General features: G+C 42.8%; 1 protein-coding gene across 2 annotated transcripts; it reads left to right on the forward strand.

The window, feature by feature from the left end:
* The first annotated feature begins 7,760 nt into the window (after positions 1–7,760).
* Positions 7,761–18,893, forward strand: lrrc3b (leucine rich repeat containing 3B). 2 transcript variants are annotated; one of them, XM_024295997.2, is made up of 2 exons: positions 7,761–8,384; positions 12,764–18,893. In XM_024295997.2, exon 2 carries the CDS (start codon positions 12,905–12,907, stop codon positions 13,685–13,687), a length of 783 nt encoding a protein of 260 aa, XP_024151765.1. In that variant the 5' UTR covers positions 7,761–8,384; positions 12,764–12,904; the 3' UTR covers positions 13,688–18,893. The 2 variants fall into 2 exon arrangements, with proteins under 2 accessions (XP_024151765.1, XP_024151772.1); XM_024296004.2 differs by having other exon boundaries at positions 7,761–8,376.
* Positions 18,894–19,142: the final 249 nt, after the last annotated feature.

Here is a 19,142-nt window from a genome sequence, read left to right on the forward strand (position 1 = left end):
CATTAAAACTCCTGTAGATAACAAATTAGCCAAAAAAATGTTAGCATATATTGCTAAAATATTAACTAAACTCCAAATTAGCATAAAAAACTCATTAGAGGCCAAATTGGCCAAAAAAGCTAGCTTGTTGTTTAATTACTAGCTGAACTCCAAAATCACCTCAAATTCCTTAATAAACGAAATTAGTCAAAAATGTTAGCATTCTGCTAAAATAGAAGCTAAATTCAAAATCTTTTGAAAATTACTGTTATTTTCTTTTTCTTTAGCCAGAGAGAAACCATGGAGAGATAAAAGAGCCACATGTGGCTCTGGAGCTGCAGGTTGCAGACCCCTGATCTAAGACAACCGAATGGTAGCACACACAAAAGATGAGATCACTCAACCACATGGAGGTCAAAGGTCACACTGATATTTTACTGTCATCTTCAAATGCTTTCAGTTGGTCTTCCCTCTCGTCGGGTTTTCAAGAGATTTTAGTGGAAATGGACCCATTTCTTCTGCATGACTTTGCTGCTGCACTGATGGTTTCACTTGGAGTTTGAGTGTCAAGTGAAGGGGATCTTATCATGAAAAACACACAAGATAATGTGGAAAAAAATGTTCCTCATCAGCTCACAGATCCAACTACTTCATGTTGTTTCTGTCCTGTTCTTCATCACCTGAAGACAAACCCTGATGATGGATCACGGTTCATTTTTAGATCGGTTTTCTGGTCTTTACTTTAAGTCTCTTAATGACTAAATAAATTATTCATCCCTCCTGAACTTCATTAAAGTGCACTCAGGCTGATGAGATGTGGCGGCTGAGAACGGAACGCTGGAGTTTTCACTGAAATCTTCCCTGAGCAGGAAGATGAGTGCTTGTTGCTGCAGCCAACATCCCGAGCACCAACATTTTTAATCAATGTGTGACCCCTAAAGACAGCAGGAACATGACAATCATCATCTCAGCAGGCTTTATTCCACTCCTGTAATTCACCCACCGACTGTCATTACACGAACGCATTATTAGCAGCTGAGCCGGGTGGGAACTATTGATCCACATAACAGGAAAGTCGACTTTTTGATCATTTATTTTCTCCCTTGCATCCGTTTTATTTGACACCCCTGCCTCATAATTAGAAGATATCCAAGCAGAATTTCGATCACCATGGCAACAGTCAGCATGCAGTCCCTTTGATACCCCCCCCACAATCCCACAGGGAGCTCATCTCATAACCAGTTTCTAAAATTAGATGCCCTGTCTCCCCGTGAAAGGCCGTCATTCCTGCACTCTGACCACCGTTCAGGTGCGGCTGTACGCTCGGAACAGTGATGGCGTTTAAACTGAGGATGGCGCTGTGCACGCTGGTTCCTGTCTGCGTGTGCCAGTGTAAGGGGAGCAATTAAAACGGATCAGAAAACGAAAGCTCTAATGTCATCAAACGGAACGTCTGTTGAGTAAAAATAAGATGTTTGCTTAAATTAGAACAAATTCAGAAAGAATTATAACAAGACTATAACAGGAGTGGACAATCTGGCCCGCCAAACTGGAATAAATGATATTGATAATGGTTAATAATCGTTGTTTTCCCTGTTATTCTGGTGTCTCCACATGGAGGGTCCAGTATGAACACATTGATCTTTGTTTAGGTGCAGAAAGTTATTCTGTATTCATGTGCTGTTGGATAAATTGTTATTTTTATGACATTCATGTGTGTTTTGAGTTAGACAGTCATTTCTCCAGTCATTCCAACACCACAAGAACGCAGCATTTCTCTAACTTTATGTCTATCCCTGAAGGATATTAAAAAATTAGAGCAAAAATCACAGTTTTGAAATACAACTCCAAAAATGTTCTATTTTAAAATGAATTAGTTTTCAATCAAAATTAAAGGTTTTATTTTCCCAGATTGCCTGTTATTTCATTTATGCGGTAGATTACCAAAACACGCCGCACATCTGCTCCTGATTTGGCCCTTCTGTCAAAATTTTACAAGTCAAAAAGACTTAGTGAGAGAATCTAAAGATTTGTCGTTTTCATCCCAGAATCTCTTTGTCCTGCATGTGAGATTGGTATTAAATAAGACTGAACCATTAGGGATGCAGTGATTCACTTTCCCCTCAATTATTGGGTCACAGTTTTGTTTCGGTTCAATATATGATTGTATTACTAAACAATAGTGAAAAGCAAAAAAATTGGAAAAAATAATGTAATTATTTGCTCATTAGCTAGTAAAAATGAAGAAAACTCTTTCAGTTGGCTTATACTAAGACTGTATAATGTCAAAAAAACAACAAAATTTTTTTTTTATCCATCCATCTTCCTCCGCTTCATCCGGGACCAGGTCGCGAGGGCAGCAGTCTAAGCAAAGATGCCCAGACTTCCCTCTCCCCGGCCACTTCCTCCAGCTCTTCTGGGGGGACCCCGAGGCGTTCCCAGGCAAGCCGAGAAACATAGTCTCTCCAGCGTGTCCTGGGTCTTCCCCGGGGCCTCCGCCCAGTGGGACATGCCCGGAACACCTCACCAGGGAGGCGTCCAGGAGGCATCCGGATCAGATGCCCGAACCACCTCAACTGGCTCCTCTCGATGCGGAGAAGAAGCGGCTCTACTCCGAGCTCTCTGGGAGTGACTGAGCTCCTCACCCTATCCCTAAGGGAGCGCCCAGCCACCCTCCGGAGAAAACTCATTTCAGCCGTTTGTAGTCGGGATCTCGTTCTTTCGGTCATGACCCAAAGTTCATGACCATAGGCGAGAACTGGAACGAAGATCAACCGGTAAATCGAGAGCTTTGCTTTCTGGCTCAGCTCTCTTTTCACCACAACAGGGCTCCCCCTACGGGCCCCGGTCGGGTCCAACCCGAAGGAGCAACGTGGGATCACTCCCCAGTGGGCCCACCACCTGCAGGGGAGCTCTGAAGGGGCCGGTGCATTGTGGTTTGGGTGGAAGTCAAAGGCGAGTGCCGGCCACCAGGCGCTCGCCTCCAAGCCCCAACCCCAGGCCTGGCTCCAGGGTGGAGCCCCGGTGACACCAATCCGGGTGACGTAGCGGTATCTATGGTGTTGTCACTCATAAAGGGGATTTTGAACCGCTCTTTGTCTGGCTCGTCACTCAGGACCTGTCTGCCATGGGAGACCCTACCAGGGGCAACAGCCCCCGACAGCATAGCTCCTGAGATCACTCAAGCACTCAAACCCCTCCACCACGTTAAGGTGGCGGTTCAAGGAGGGGAAAAAAATTTTTTTTTGTTAAATTTAATAGATTTGTTTAACACTTTCAACATTAACGTACTGGTATGCAGTAGGGATTTTCTCAACAATTCGTTTTACTGATGTAACATATGGTTTCTACAATGAAAGCTCTACTTTCATAGTTAAAGTCCCATTAGCAGTTCCACATCTAGGTGTGTGAAATGTATTCACACATTATTTGACCCATCCCCTGAAAGGGAGCGGTGAACTGCAGACGCAGCTGCGCCCGGGAACCATTTGGTGTCTTTACCCCCCACTCAAAGCCCTAAATGCTGAGTGTGAAGCAGAAAGGCACTGGGTCTCGTTTTTTATAATCTTTGGTATGACTCAGCCGTGGATTTGAACTATAGACAGTAAATAGATAGAACTAGACTTATCATCCCGTCCCCCCTCGCGTTCCAAATAGGAAGTATCCACTGGTCTCCGAAACCCAAAATCTCATAGACGTCTATTGAAAAATAAACAGCTATTACTCAGTCATTCTGTTTGTCAGAATATCCATTCTTGCTCTGCTCCCTCTTTTTAACATGTTCTTGCTAAACCTATTTTTTTTCATGAAATATTTTCTTTGTTGCTAGTTATTTTAGTTATAAACTAGCCAATCAGAAGCTTCAATAAGAGTATGTGCTTCCTGCTGGCCCCCATCAAACGATCAAAGCGTTTGACAGATTCTTGGACCAATCACTGCTTGCTAACGCCGTCTGGTCCCAAAATGGCGAAATTGGGCGATATCCGTACAACTGAATACAAACCCTCCAGTCGCAGGGCGGACAATCTAAAACAAAGCCGCTGAGCTGGTTTTTCCTCCAGCACCTTCGTCTCTAACAAAGCCATGTCTTTGTGATTGCAGACCTTCTTCATCTTCATCGTGTGTTTTGACACCCACTGTCTGCAGATCATCTTCAGGAAAGTCCCACGAAGTTCTGGTTGATCAGAGAACTTGACCTTCATGTCAGCCTAAACATCAAAAAAGTTTGCTTTCATAGCATCCATATATCTTCTTCCGCTCATCCGGGACTGGATCTCGAGGGGCAACAGTCTGAGCAAAGATGTCCAGACTTCCCTCGCCCCGGTCACTTCCTCCAGCTCTTCTGGTGGGAGCCCGAGGTGTTCCCAGGTCAGCTGAGAGACGTATTCTCTCCAGCGTGTCCTGGGTCTTCCCCGGGGCCTCTCCCCAGGGAGGGGTCCAGGTCCAGATGCTTGCTCTGCCCAATATAAAGGAGAAATGGCTCCACCTCGAGCTCTCTCCGGGTGACCAAACTTCTCACCCTATCTCTAAAGGAGCGCCCAGCCACCCTCTGGAGGAAGTTCATTTCATTTGTCTTTGGGATCTCGTGTATTTGGGATCTCATGATCACATGTGCACCTTTAAATGAATGTGATGAAGGATCCATGATTGTGTCCTTGTCTCAAAGGAAGTTCTCAGTCCGAAGGGACAAAAATGTGACCTAAAAGCATGAAATTTGTGTGACAGGTTGGAGACATTCTGACTGAGGGATTGATCCGGGCCGTATTTGAGGATTGCAGGTTTCCTCATGACTCAGCTGAGCTGTTCCATATGCTGGGAGTCTTCTGCGAGCAGAGTGAATTATGTGCAGCGCAGCAGATGGTGGCTTGTTGTGTTTAATTTTATTTGTGAGGTTAATGTCTGAGTCACATGATTACAGAAGACAGCCATCTGTTTGAGTGAGGAACAGGCTGCGTGTTTGTGTTGATAAGACGCTAAAAATGATCCAAAATAAAAGCTTGCAGTGAGAAGCCAAACTGCTAAAGAAGCTGTGCTGATCGCCAAAGCCTGGACAAACACTCCGATCCCTTTGTAGATCATTCCTCTTCTGAAGGAGAAGGTCTGATGAGAAAATGTGACATGATCTGTTCTGGGAAAAACCTTGCTCAAACCTGCTAATACAGAATTGGGAAAAGTGTCCTCCATGAATCAGTCAGCGATGATATTCACGACGCCGTTCTCCACAAGCTGTGGGGAACTCGGCAAACACTTCTCACGCGGCACAGATGGAAATGTTTCACAAAACACTGAGAGCGGCCAGGATCTGCAGCTCGCTGCAGGTTCCACGTCTGCCACGCTCTTTGAAGCACATGGCGGCAACAGCAGAGTCCCTGAACACACCAGCAGCACCACTGAGGACGGCCTGATCAGAGGACCCGACTTTCATGCTGGATCTTCATCACAATATCCATGTATAGTAAACAGGCTGCTTTAACTCTCTCTACTGTTCAAACCCCAGTTTTTGTGATAGTTTTAAGCTTATGTCTGTTTGGTTTCATGCCTTGAAGTGAAACTTGTAGAGAAAACACATTGGTGTGATTGTATAGTTCTATAGTCTTTGTCATTGTCAAATTATCAATCTACTGTTTTCATGGAGGTAAATTCTACAGTCATCTTATAAATTCCCTTAAATTCAGCATGTGTGTGTCTTCTGTTTGTTACAAATAACCAAGAAAGCATCAGAAATGTCTGTTCATGGTTAAAAGAAACCCCAGAATAGAACATTTGGAGAGAATTCAGTTAATTTATCAAACAAAACTTAATGTAACAAAAGCAAATCCACTGTTCCAACCCTCCTATATTGGTTGTTAAAAGAAAGGTGAGATGTGTTTGTCTGAATCCCCTGATTTATGGGTTTAAATAATATGTTCTATTGCGGTAGTTAGGGCTGCCACAATTAGTTGACTAATCGTCAACTTTTAAAATAATCGACGACTAATTCAATAGTCGATTAGTCGTTACTTTGTAGTATGTGGAGTCAGAGTATTGCAAAGTTGAAATTTATAGTGGCAATTTGCTAGTTTTTTGGACTATTTTGGCATTCATTAAAGTTTTTTTGGCTAATTTGGAGTTTAGCTAATATTTCTGCTACATGCTAGCTGTTTTGGCCAACTTAGGTTTTTTTCTTTAGTTTTTAAAGGCTAATTTGGCATTTAACTAATATTTTAGCTGATTAATTAAAAACTGTATCTAGTTTTTAGGTAGTTTAAAGCTAAGGATGTTAAGATGCGTCCTTTGCATCCATTTGGTTGACTAATCAGAAAGATTAATCGTGATTAGTCGACTATTAAAATAATCATTTGTGGCAGCACTAGCTAATATTTCAGCCACATGCTAGCTGTTTTGGCTAACTTAGGCTTTTTTTCAGTTTTTAGGCTAATTTGGCATTTAACATACTTTAGCTGGCTATCGGCTACAGGGTTTTCAACTATTAGCTTCAGTGATATTAGCATCTTCAACTATAAGTAGTAGCATCTTAAGCAGCATTCACACTAGCATTATCACAGGTAATGCTATATATCTTTTTTTTTGTTAGTTTAAAGCTACTGATGGTTAAGATGTGTTTTACATCCACTTTATCCATGACCCGATTAGTTGACTAATCAGAAAAAATAATTGGTGATTAGTCGACTATTAAAATAATCGTTTGTGGCAGCCCTAGCTGTAATACACAAATATTTGATCAAATTACTTAAAAGTAGTCAACCTTAGCTCTGTGGGCCGAAAAGACATAATTCCTTCGTTTGTTCAACTGGTGCACATAAGAGGGTATCTGTGCACAAACGTGAGAAACTAACTGGTGTGCACAAGAAACTAACTTGTGCACATGAGAAACTAAGTAGTTTTCACAATTATCTGTGCACACGAGAAACTAACTATAAAAAAATACAAAAACTCATGGAGCGCATGAGAAACTAACTGATCAAAAAAAGAAACCGGTACTATTTTTCTTCTATCCCTTTGAGGCTCTGTTAGCATTTGCAGGTGAGAGAAGTTGAAAATTCCAGAGTACTTTTTAAGACGATAAACTTTGCTTTCATCATTTTCTTTGTGCGGGGGATCAAATTACCAAAGAGTCAGAGATGATGCAGTAGTTTCATCGAGATCACCAACTGTTTCTCCTTTTTAGCTTCAGCACCAATGGGATAAATGTCTGCCATGGTCTGGTTAAGCTGTAAATAAGCATCTTGAAGATCCACCATCAAACGTGAACGGCTGGTTAATGAAGCAGGTTCTGCTTGATTAAATGCTCCATAAATATATTTTCTCTCTTTTGTGGAAATATGAAAAGCTCCAGAAGAAATCCCTCCATCTGTGCATCACTTTCTAGGCTCGGTCTTACCAGCTGCTCAGTGGGCGGAGTCTACCGTGGAGGCTCTGTTTTTTTCCCTTCTCACACAGATTGGTGGGCTGTGCTCCAGAACCGAAGAGTTTCTCTGAAAACTCTTGGACTTCTGTCCAGATGCGAGGATGAAATGAAGACCAGTAAAAACAAGGTGGACATAGGTCTGCTTACGGCCTCCCACCAATCCAAGAGAACTACTACCACCCTGCCTTTACATCTGTATTGCTGCCTGCTGATTTCTTGTGGTGATTCAGAACTACTCTAACTGCTATCAAATTGTGCCCATCAGTTCAGGACCACACCATCAGAGCAGATATCTGAGCCCAGATGAGATGACCGCTGAGGTCAGTGATGCAAGAAACCCCTCAGCCTGAAAGAGTAAATTAAAAAAAATAAGGATAATAAATAAATGAGCTCATGCAGAACCTGCTGCCTGCAGATGTGAGGCTCTCCATTCATTACATCTTCCAACACCATGAAGAGCACAGGTGCATCAGGCTGCAGTAAACCACAAACTGCAACAGGAAACCAAGGGAGTTGGATCTAAAAAATAAAAGTATCTCGTCGATTCCCTGAAACAGATGTGCTTCCGAGTGTGAAAAGTTCATTGTTCTTTTGGTGAGTATCACAAATGAACAAATCAATAAGGTTGAACAGGCCTATAGATATTCAAAAGGGAAGAATTGCACATAGGGGGAAACATGACAGTGGATGAAAAGAAACATTTTTGGACACTAAAGTGAATATATATAATATAATAATATGAATTATTTTTTATTTATCAAAATGTTTAATGTGGAAGTCTTTAAGTGTTTGCTTAAAAAAAAAATAAAGGTGAATTGAGCTTTAACGCTGAAAGCACCGACCGGAAGTGGGGTTGTGTTGGTCGGGGGCTTCACGGGGAGCCCCTCCCTGTCTGTGTTCAGTCGGTTTTCTTCCAGCAGCTCAAAGATGTGACTTCAGTCTGCGCCCCCCCGCCCCCCTCCAGCTCAGAGCGGCTGCGGAGGATCCAGGTAAGCAGGTGAGCGGGCTCGTGCCGCCTGTTGCTCCTGTCTGTCTGCGGGTTCGGTTCCGGTTCTGGGAAGCTGTGCTTCGGCGTTTCCACCTCAGACTGGTGCGTGATGTTTTCACGCACACCGTTTGCTCGGGTTTGTCGGAGCGCCGCGCGCACCATCCGTGTCCGCCTTGCAGGACTGACGCGCAGCATCCAAACCCGCAACCTCGCGCGCCGTTTCTGCGGGTTTCGGACTTCCGGATCTTTGAGCGCGCGCGCGTGCCATTCATAAAAGTCTGGATGTAATTAAGCACCCAGCCGGGCGCGTGCGTGTGGATTCATTCTTTGGCTTCAGAGGGAAAATAAGAAGACGACGTGTCTGAGTGGCCACTGACGGGTGTGCGCGGATTTCTGCTGGAATGAAGACGCTGAGGTGTGCGCATGCTCCCTACAGGTATAGCCCCACACCTGTTCTCAGCTGTCACTGCCGCATGAGCAAAGGAAGTGACCCCTTCTCATCTTCACATCATGATTTGCATTCTAATCTCCATATTCATCTTCTCCATCATCTTCTAGATGGGTCACATTCCTCAACAACAGTTCAACAAAAACTCCTTTAATAGAAAATTCATCATTTTCCAGTGATGAATTGGCAAGGGAAGCCAGAAAAAAAACAGTCATGAATCTCCATCACCCAGACTGCAGAAGAAAGGAAGAGACTGACTGTAACCCACCAACTGCTCTGACAAATCTATCATAATCCACTCAGAAGAAGCAAGGTGTCATCCAAAAACTCTTCTGACCTCCACACATTAGTACGTGTTCCTGACTGAGTTGACTATGCTCAGTTGACCTGCAGGTCAGACTTCAAGGCTTTTCTTGCATTAACAACCCACTGATCAACTCCTCCGTGCTCCCAGATGAGACTCCAGTCATCCACTCTTTATTCCTGCTTATTCAGAATACTTAACCTTTTTCTAGGAGGTCATGTCTGCCTTAGTCAGGGGTATAGGAAGTTCAGGACAGGTAAATCTGTCAATCAATACGTTCTTGGACTATGATGTATTTATGTAACTGCGTCATTGTGTATGCAACCCTGAAGGACGTTGTTGATGAATCTTGTAGGAGTGCAGAGCACATCAGGCTCTTTATTCTTAAATCAAAATTGGTGTTTTTAATATGTTTTTATGGCATTTTTCTGATGATGAAGGGCATGTTTGAAGAAAGGGAATCTTAACATTGCATTTCTGAGGATTATTTACAGGAATTGTTGTAAATCAGGAAAAAGCTTGTAAGTGTGACGTAGAAGCTACAAGCTCCGTGCTCCACTCCAATCTGATGCATCAATTTGTAGACAAATGTGTTCAATTTCCTCATCTGACCTGGTATATCTGGCTCAAAACTGTACAGCTAAAATGTTGATCACCATTTGTGTTGCACTGGTAATGTTAGGTGGAGGATGTGAGGGGCTGTAAGCTAGCAGGAAAGCACGTAAACCGATGGATGATAGGAAGAGGGCGGGCTTACTCCTCTCTAAAAGTCCCGCCCACAACTCAGATGCAAACTTCTAATGAAAACGACAGTTTTTTTTAAAAGTTTAAACTTTTAAAATAGATCAAAAGATGATCTGATAACATTTTCCTTGATTTAGCGATTATATGATGAGGAATGCAGAAGATTAGAAAACCTCTGAGGTGCCAGACCACCATGTTCTCTGTGCCCAAACATAAGTCATGAAGGTAAAAAAGGCAGAACATTGAAGGGAGGGTAGAACACTGGCAGAAAAATGTTCACACAGAGATGTGAGGACTGTGGCGAGACGTGCACATTGAGGTGAGACAGTGCTATGAGGACTTGACTCCCACGTAAATTGCTACGGTTACGAGTTTAACCGACAGTTAATGTCATCATTTTTATTTCCCTGTAGATTACGGTTATCAGGGACTGCAGGAAGAGGCTTTCCTTCATGTGAACGACTTCCTGTCAGGCTGGGAGCCTGGTTACTACTGAGGAGTGATGTTCAGTTTGGGTCAGAACTGTTTGAATTATCTGGGTTTTGTGTCTCAACAGACAGAAGTCGTTACAGCCAGGGTGATCTCACATTCGCACGATCTCACCCTGAACTAAATCTTAGGAGAAGGTGGATGGTTGCAGAGAAAAAGAGCAGACATACACAGACAAGAAATGTCATGGGCAGATGTGGACAACAAAAACAGATTTGAGAGACACAAATAAGCAAGAACTGACAAAGACAGGTGTGTGGTGATGAAACAAAACTGACACAGACAGACAGAAGACATAAAAAGACGGACATAAGCACAAAAAATATGGTTTTAGAGATATACAGACATGGACAGATGCAAATATATGCAGACAGGAACAGGAACAGACAGATAAGAACGGTACGTATCCAAACAGATGTGGATGGACGTGAAGACTGGCCAAACAGTTGCAGACAAACACTGACAGACATACGGATGTGGATGATTCATACAGAAGTGGAATAACAGACACCAACGGATGAGGACAGTTTTTACCTAAAGCAGAGGTGGAGCGACACAGATTGACGTGAAAAGACTTGGACAAATGCGGACCGACTTAACCCGATCCGGGTCAAGACAATCCAAACAGGCAGGAACTCGCACGGACAAATGTATGTGGACTGACAAGGACAAGGTGGGCAACAAGAAGAAATGCTGATAAACAAGAAAAGACGCAGGCAGACAAGAATAGACAAACAAGAACAGTTCAGATGTAGAGCGATAACACAGATTGACAAGAAAAGATGCGATTAGACAAGAAAAGAGAAGATGCAAACCAAGATGAGGACAGAAGCAGACAAAGGTGACACGGAGAGATCCAAACATGTATGCACAAGAGACGCAGACAGGATTGGACGGACGCAGATTCGTGTGGACAGTAGTAGACTGATGCAAAAAGACGGGAACAGACAACGGAGACAGTGGGGAGAATAGCCTGAAGGTGGTTAAAGAAAAAAAGGAAAAACTCCAATCCTTGTAGTAATTTTTTCTCTTTTTTAGCAGTTTTTAACACCCTTTATTCTCCAAAGAAAAAAAAATCATATAAGGTGTATTTTCTGTTGTGTCCTCAGAAATATTTTTTGGACATCTCCATAAACTTTTCTTGAGAACTGGTAATGGCTTAAATGGCTTTAAGTGTTTGTCTGAATACAGAGCTTCCAGCATTTCCAGAGTATCTGCCCTTCCCATGTTTGTCTTCCACATGTGTTCCTCAATCCAGCTCTGTGAGAGAACTGTGTGCTGCTGAAGTTAATTGGAGCCGAGTGTGAGGTTGGGGGTTTATCTCAGAGGTGAATCTGTGATAACTCAAAAGGTGCCAAAGCCTCTAAAATAACACATCAAAGTGTGTGGGAAAAAGGCTTAAAAATAAAAGTCTGTGAGTTTCATTAAAACTGTCTGAATTACAACCCTATTTCCAGAATGTTTGTCTATTCGTATGGAAGTGTGTCTTAATGGTTCACCATTGTACACAGAAACATTTCTCACAATAGGAGAATATTTGAAGCTGCTGATCTCTCAGGAATAGATAAACTAGGGGGTTCAACCCATGTTCACAGAAGCAGAACTGCATCTCAAACTCAATTGTTCAAATATAACCAGATGTACAGACATAAACAGATGTGTAGACATACACAGTTGTTCAGATGTAAACAGTTGCATAGACATATACAATTGTTCAAATATAAAAAGTTAAAGCAGAACCATCATTAGCTTTAAACTAACTAAAACCTAGATATATATAGCATTACCTGTGATAATGCTAGTATGAATGCTGTAAGCTGAATTTGGCCGCTGAAGATGTTAGTGCTGACAGCTGAAGAGGCTAAAATTGATAGCTAAAAACACTGAAGCATAAATCCAGTTAAAATATTAGTTAAATGCCAAATTAACCTAAAAATCTGAAAAAAAATCCTAAATTAGCCAAAACAGCTAGCATGTAGCTGAAACATTACCTAAACCCCAAAATAGCCTAAAATACAAAAAAGCCTGAATTAGCCAAAATAGCTAGCATGAAGCTAAAATATTAGCGAAACTCCAAATTAGCCTAGAAAACTGAAACAATTCTAAATTAGCCAAAATATCTAGCATGTAGCTGAAATATTAGCTAAACTCAAAAATAGCCTGTAAAACCTCTATAAATGCCAAAATAGTCCAAAACGCTAGCAGAATGCCATTATGACTTTCAACTTTACTACACTCTGACTCCATATAATATAAAGTAACGACTAATCGATTATTAAATTAGTCACCGACTATTTTAATAGTTGATTAGTCGTCGATTTGTCAACTAAGCCATCTTAGTGGCAGCAGGCCCAAAGTTGAAGACAGTCACATATCTGTTTTTTTTATTGTTTGTCATTCCAGGCATTCTAACCCACCTCAGCATGATGACTTCTGCTCAGATTTTGAGACTGCCTGTGGGACGGCTGTGAGGACCAACTGCCAGAATGCTATGTGTATGAGGTGGAATTGTGGCCCCCGGCGGCATGTTGACAGCCGGCCAGTATGACTCTACTGGACTTGTGGCTGTCGCGCTCCATCCCCATGTGCCTGCTCCTGCAGAGCCTGGTTCTTATGACCCTGTGCTTCCCCTCAGCCAGCATGTGTCCCAAGGGCTGCATATGCCAACGCGACCCCCACCTCCATGGCCTCAATGTCACCTGCAGTCAGTCCCGCCTCAAAGAGATTCCCCCCAGTCTACCTGTGGACACCGTCTTGCTAAAGTTGGACCACAATCAGATTGGCACCATTCCGGACCAAGCCTTCCGTGGACTGCGGCTCTTGAGGGAGCTGAACCTGTCTTACAATGCCGTGGAGAATTTGGGGGAGGGAGCCTTCAGCGGCATTGAGGGGACTTTGCAGGTGCTGGACCTTTCCCACAACCGCATCACAAGCGTTCACAAGGATGCCTTTGCTCGGCTGAAGGCGCGCATCATCGTGGACGATAACCCGTGGCATTGTGACTGCGCCCTCCAGCAGGCCATTGGCGGAATGGCACACAACCACGAGGCGGCCGCCCGGGTTCTGTGCAGGAGCTCGGAGCTCCTGGATCAGGAGGGGCGGCCATTCCTTGCAGTTGACACTGACCTGTGTAACCTGGCCAAAAGGACCACAGATTATGCCATGCTGGTGACAATGTTTGGCTGGTTTGCCATGGTCATCTCATATGTGGTGTACTACGTTCGTCAAAACCAGGAGGATGCTCGGCGCCACCTGGAGTACCTCAAGTCTCTGCCCAGCAAGCCCAAGAAACCTGATGAGGCAGATGACATCAGCACGGTCGTGTGATCACTGCACAGATTTGTCCGAACCGATCCGGGCTCACAGAGTTTACTACTCCAGCAATGTAGTTTTGCGAGAGTTTGTATGTTTGTCCTCTGCAGGGGGAGGGGATGTTGTTCAAAATGTGTGAGTGTGGGGGGAGGGGGATGGAGTTTTACAAATTAGTATCTCAGGTCTTAGTCCTCACAAGGATTTTTAAAGTCAAAATTTGGATATCAGTTTTGGGTCAGAATCTCTCCAATTTTTCCTCAACGCCCTGATTGGGAAAGTCACTGCCGAGAACATTCTGGATCCATGCATGCTAATGGAGACTCTCTGTTTAAGTGTTGTCCATGAGGTGGAATGTAAGGAGGTTTGCTCCCGGTGGCAAAATTCACCTGAAAGCATTTAGACAGCAGTTAGAATGAGTTTTAGGCCACATTTCTTGGCCTAGCAGTTTTCATTTTGCATTATTTCTTAAAAACTCAGATGTAGCATATATTCGTCGATGTATACTCTAACAGAGTAGAGAAACGTGTTCGTCAGCACACACATATATATATATATATAAACTTAAATGCTTAAAAAAATCTTTTGAAGCACTTACTGAGGCTTCAAATGTTTACTTGAAATTATTTGCTGTGTTTACAAAACTTCTGGATTTACATTTAATTTACTGCAGAGTATGACGCGCACGTAGAAGGCAGGCCCAAAGTCTTCTCAAAGTTCTGGAAGTTTTCCTGAAACACTGATCCAGCTCCTACAAAGAGGCGGGAGATGTGTTTGTGTTGATGCTGTATGTAGCAGTTCGTTGCAGGATCGACATGTCTGGATTTTGATGTTTTGTCTCTGTAGTCACATGTGAATCCAAAGTCCTTCCGGGTGATGGTTTTAAAACGATAATGGGAATTTCTGATTCTGAAAGTCAACTGAGGCTACTTTAGTCTGGAGCTTAAGCTTCTGAAGCTGCTTCTTGTCTTCTAGAGTTCCTGTACACGCTTGGGTGGCTTGATAGTGATTGAAGATCAGCAGATAAAAAAACTTTTTTTTTTCTTTTACCGGCGTTCAATAGAGAGTGTGAGGAAGGATCTGCTATGTAAGAGGTTTCCAGGTAGAGTTACAACCATTGACTGTATATAGAGAACTGGACAGATGGAGTGTGACATCATCCATAGAAAATTAATTAAACGAAATTAAGTGAATTTAGAACCGTTGAAAGCAGACGTCCTCAGTAAGGAGTGAGTCTACGTTTCTATGGCAACCACTCTCTTCAATCGGGAGTGAGTATGTTAGAAGGCCACACCCCTTCCACTGAAAGAGGGATCTGCAAAATCTGTCAATCCAACACTTCAAACGTTTATCTACTTTTCAGAGGCACCTGATTGGTCAGTTTATAACTTGAATAACTACAACAAAATATAATAAAAATGATTAGAATTAGCAAGAGGATGTTAAAAGATATACCAGAGAAGAATGGTTATACTGACAAATATAATAATTGAGTAATACCTGTTTTTTCTCAATAGAAGTCTATAGCCTTGTTTCCACTGAGCAGTCTGGTATGGTCCGGTTTGATCTGGTATTTTGAGCGTTTCGACTACTAAATGGACCCATTAAACAGTTCTGACCCGTACCTCTTGAGGTTCCTCATCCATTGTGGTCCATAGGAAAATGGAACGAGAGGGTTGGGACGGAGTCGCTGTTGCCACCCACTGATTGGCAGAAAGTTATGACGACCAATGTAGCACCAAGCTAGCGATTTGTTTTCCTCTTTATAGTGGTTTTCTTCTTAGCTGCCCACAATCTTTTTGGAACCAGTCGGTACTTCTTATTTAGAATGTAAGGGGGGGAGAGGTCACTCAGTCCAGCTTTCTTATACAGTCAATGGTCACAATAAATCTGTTCCTTTTCAATATGAAAGTCTACCTTCAGACCAGCTTCACACCTTCATCACCTAAAGCCAGTGTGAACGCTGTGGCCAAAGTCTTCCAGAGGAGACGGCTATGTACACACGAGAACCTGCTTCCATGCACATGAACACTGCTGCATGTCACTCCTACCCCACACTGTGTGTGTGTTTCAATCAGCTGTGCCTATATCACTGATCTACCACTGCCAAAGTCCAAGTATAGAGGCTCACATTCTCTCCAGACTTTTTGTCACAAATACAAACTGCAAATATTTGCAACAAGTCTGTTTAGCGTTTTGACTCTCTCCAGCTGAACTGCAGAGGAAGTTTGGGGATCAAGTTAGTCCAGAACAGCAGAAATCTGAAGTCAAAGAGGAAGTCTTTTATCAGAATTCTGGCCCTCTGCAATCGTCTGTGAGTCTTCTTTGCTTTTCAGCTGCTTCCATGTAATTCTTTCCACTACATCCTCCTCACTCACTCCAACCACCCTCATGTCCTCCTTGACTATGACCCATAAACTTCTTGGGTCCTCAGTATCCCTTTATCAACAGATTAACAGTTACTTCTCTCAACATGTTCATTTCAATCTACGACCTTCCAATTATCTCCTGACACAACTTAGTCAGGCGTGAAGATGAAACAGGTTTCATTTATTTCCTAACACATCTTTGGTGTTTCCAGTTTAGATCTTGAGGAAGATGGGGGGGCGGCACAAAGGTGTTGATTCACCTCCCACGAGGGTTGCGATTTCCTCCTTTAACGTACCTGCTGTTATCTTTTCACCTCTCATCTTTATGTCACGACAGCTGTGCCGTTTTCTGACTTCTGACCTCTTTCTGTGCGTCAGTGGCGTCTACACGGCTTAGCGCTAAAGAAGAACGGTTACTTTCTTCCAATAGTGTTTGTGATGTTCTTCATGTTTAGCTGGAAATTGTCTGATGTTCTACTGACGTTCAATCCTTCCACCCCACAAAGAAAGATGAAGAGAAGTACTAGTGAGCCAGGGTTGTGCCTGTCTGATAAAAAACTCCCTTCGATTTATTAAAAAAAAAAAAGAAAAGAAGAAACAAAGGAAGAAGATGGGGCTTAAGGATTGTTAAGCAGAGTCCAGTTCTGATTCCAAGTTACAGTTATTCCAACAGTTAAGTAATATTACTGTGACTAGGACACTTGGAAGCCACACTCATGCAGGCAGAGGTCTAAAGCTACGTACACACCGCTCTGGGCAACGCCACTTCTATTAAAGGGGCCATACCATTAAAAAAAACAACTCTTTGAGCTTTTCAGTATATTATACTGTTCAATCCTCATTATAAGGAACCCCAAATTGGCCCCTCCCATACCCACAAAAACTAGTGGGTCCTCATGATCTGACGTAACATCGTGAGACAGCCCCTTTCAGGAAGAGTCTGCTCCGTCCCAGTCTAACACCAATTTCTCCATGGAGCTAGCAGTGATCAGCAAAAGACTTTAGATGCAGAATACCGTATATCTTCCAGTTTTGTCCTGTCTTCAATAAATTCCAGCTCAATCTGATGTACGGGGATCCTTTAAGACACCCCCACCCCGCATGTATTTGTGCTTTTGAATCAGTACAGCGATGGCCGGGCCTAGTAAGGGCAGATATATGTTGCGTTCATCCATCTTTGGATGTTTATTATTGTGGGAGAAACAAAGACACACTCCCAAAGGCTTTAGTATGACATCATGAAATATCAAGTCATTTTATTTATGAAATAACTATTATTTCATAATTTGTATTTTAGTGCGCCAAAGGTAATATATGATCATATACATAGATATGGTTTACTTCGAAAGTCTTAAGAAAATCATGGTATGGCCCCTTTAAAAAAATGTACCTAAACACTCGTTTTGGGCTTCCACTTTAAATCTCTCATGGTCACACAAGTTTTTACGACCGTTTTGAGTCCTCTTTGTACAAAATGTGTGCGCATTGCCAACTAAACCACGTCAAACTTTGGTCAATCAGGGACTCGGATTTGATAATGACCTATGGAGAAGGCGATGAAACTTGCCAAACTCAGAGCCTAGCTGGTTTGTCTGGTGACGAGCCAGTTTGTTTTTCAAATAAAGATAAATCAAGGCCACTCTCCTGACATGATGGTAATCCATACCCGCCATTGCAAGGACGCTAGCAATTGAACCGTTTCCGTTTTTATTTGCACCACTTTGACATTTCGCACCAAGTCACTTTCAAATTAGATGGCACTAATAAACAGTAGAAAAAGAAGAAGTAGAAGCCCCTCCCTGCTTGTCCAGTGTGAACACATGGGTTATTCACGAACATGGAGTGCCCGGTGTTTACGTAGCTTTATAATTACAGTAAAGCTCCTTCTTGCTGAGCGCCCACTGCATACCAGGGGTGTGAAGTGTGGGCGGACTCTGTGGGGCAGCCCGAGGTCTGCAGTAGGGGTCGAATGTCCGCCTTCATGCTGTCGCACCTTCATTTATGATGTACCGGTGTGAGTTTCTGTGTCTGGTAGAAGCCTTCCTTTAGCCGTATTGTCGCTATTGTTCTGTGTTCATGTTTCTCCTCTGCAAATGTGGGGGTGTTACTCTTCTGAAGAAAAAATAAAAACAAAACACGTCACTCCACCTTGCTTTTAAAGTTTACAGCACAGAAAATCAATGTTGTCAGAAAGCTTCCTCCTCACCTCTCAAGCACAAGAGAAAGCCTCTGATAGACATAAAAATCAGCTTCATGATAAAAAAGCTGAATCTTCTTTGAATGCTCACTTTGAGGTGACCACATGTCTGGTTCTGGGTGTTCCTTTAGTTTTTGTTTGAGCCGTTTGTCAGAATCTGTACAGTAATGATGTTGACATGTGTTATAGATAGAGAACACAGATCCAATGTAAATAGGAACCTAGGTGTTTTGTGAAATACTTGAAATCCCTTTAATTAGATGTCTTTGAATGTACCATTATCCCGGCCTTGTGTTGTGGAGGCGAGCTCGTTCCTCGTGGCCGGACCAGAACAGTCTGTCAGATGTAAACTGCATGTACGACGTAAAGAAGCACAGTAGCCACGGAGCAGACAGTGTTTCCAAGTGCCTGAATACCTCTGCCGTCATGTTTTCGGTTTGTTGGCTTCCTCGTCTCTTTTCTTTGCGTTGCTGTTCTCGCTCTTCGGTTTTTAAGATTTTATTCTTGGAAGGTAGAAAAAAAACACATTGATGTAAAGAGATGTTCTGAGTAATACTGTAATTTGCCAATTGTTTGTGCTCACGCAGTGGGTTAGCACTGACCCTCGTGGCTGTGTTGTAAAGACATCCACAGAATGAAATAAAGGTGAGATAAACTGCATTGTGTATTTTTCTTTCTGTCTGCCAATCTTAAAAAATCCTATCAGGAAAAGCATCAGTGGTGCAGCAACAAAACAACAATGTTGCTGCTGAGAGGGATCAATGTTACAATAACAAAGCCCCATTGTATTGCTGCAGTATTATTATATGAAGCATTGATGTTGCACCAACAAAGCATCTATGTTGTAACAATAAGATATTAGTATTGCATCAAAAATGAACCTTCTTGCAAGAAAGCACTTCCGAGA

The sequence above is a fragment of the Oryzias melastigma genome, linkage group LG11 (genome assembly GCF_002922805.2).
Source record: "Oryzias melastigma strain HK-1 linkage group LG11, ASM292280v2, whole genome shotgun sequence".
NCBI classification, from domain to species: domain Eukaryota; kingdom Metazoa; phylum Chordata; class Actinopteri; order Beloniformes; family Adrianichthyidae; genus Oryzias; species Oryzias melastigma.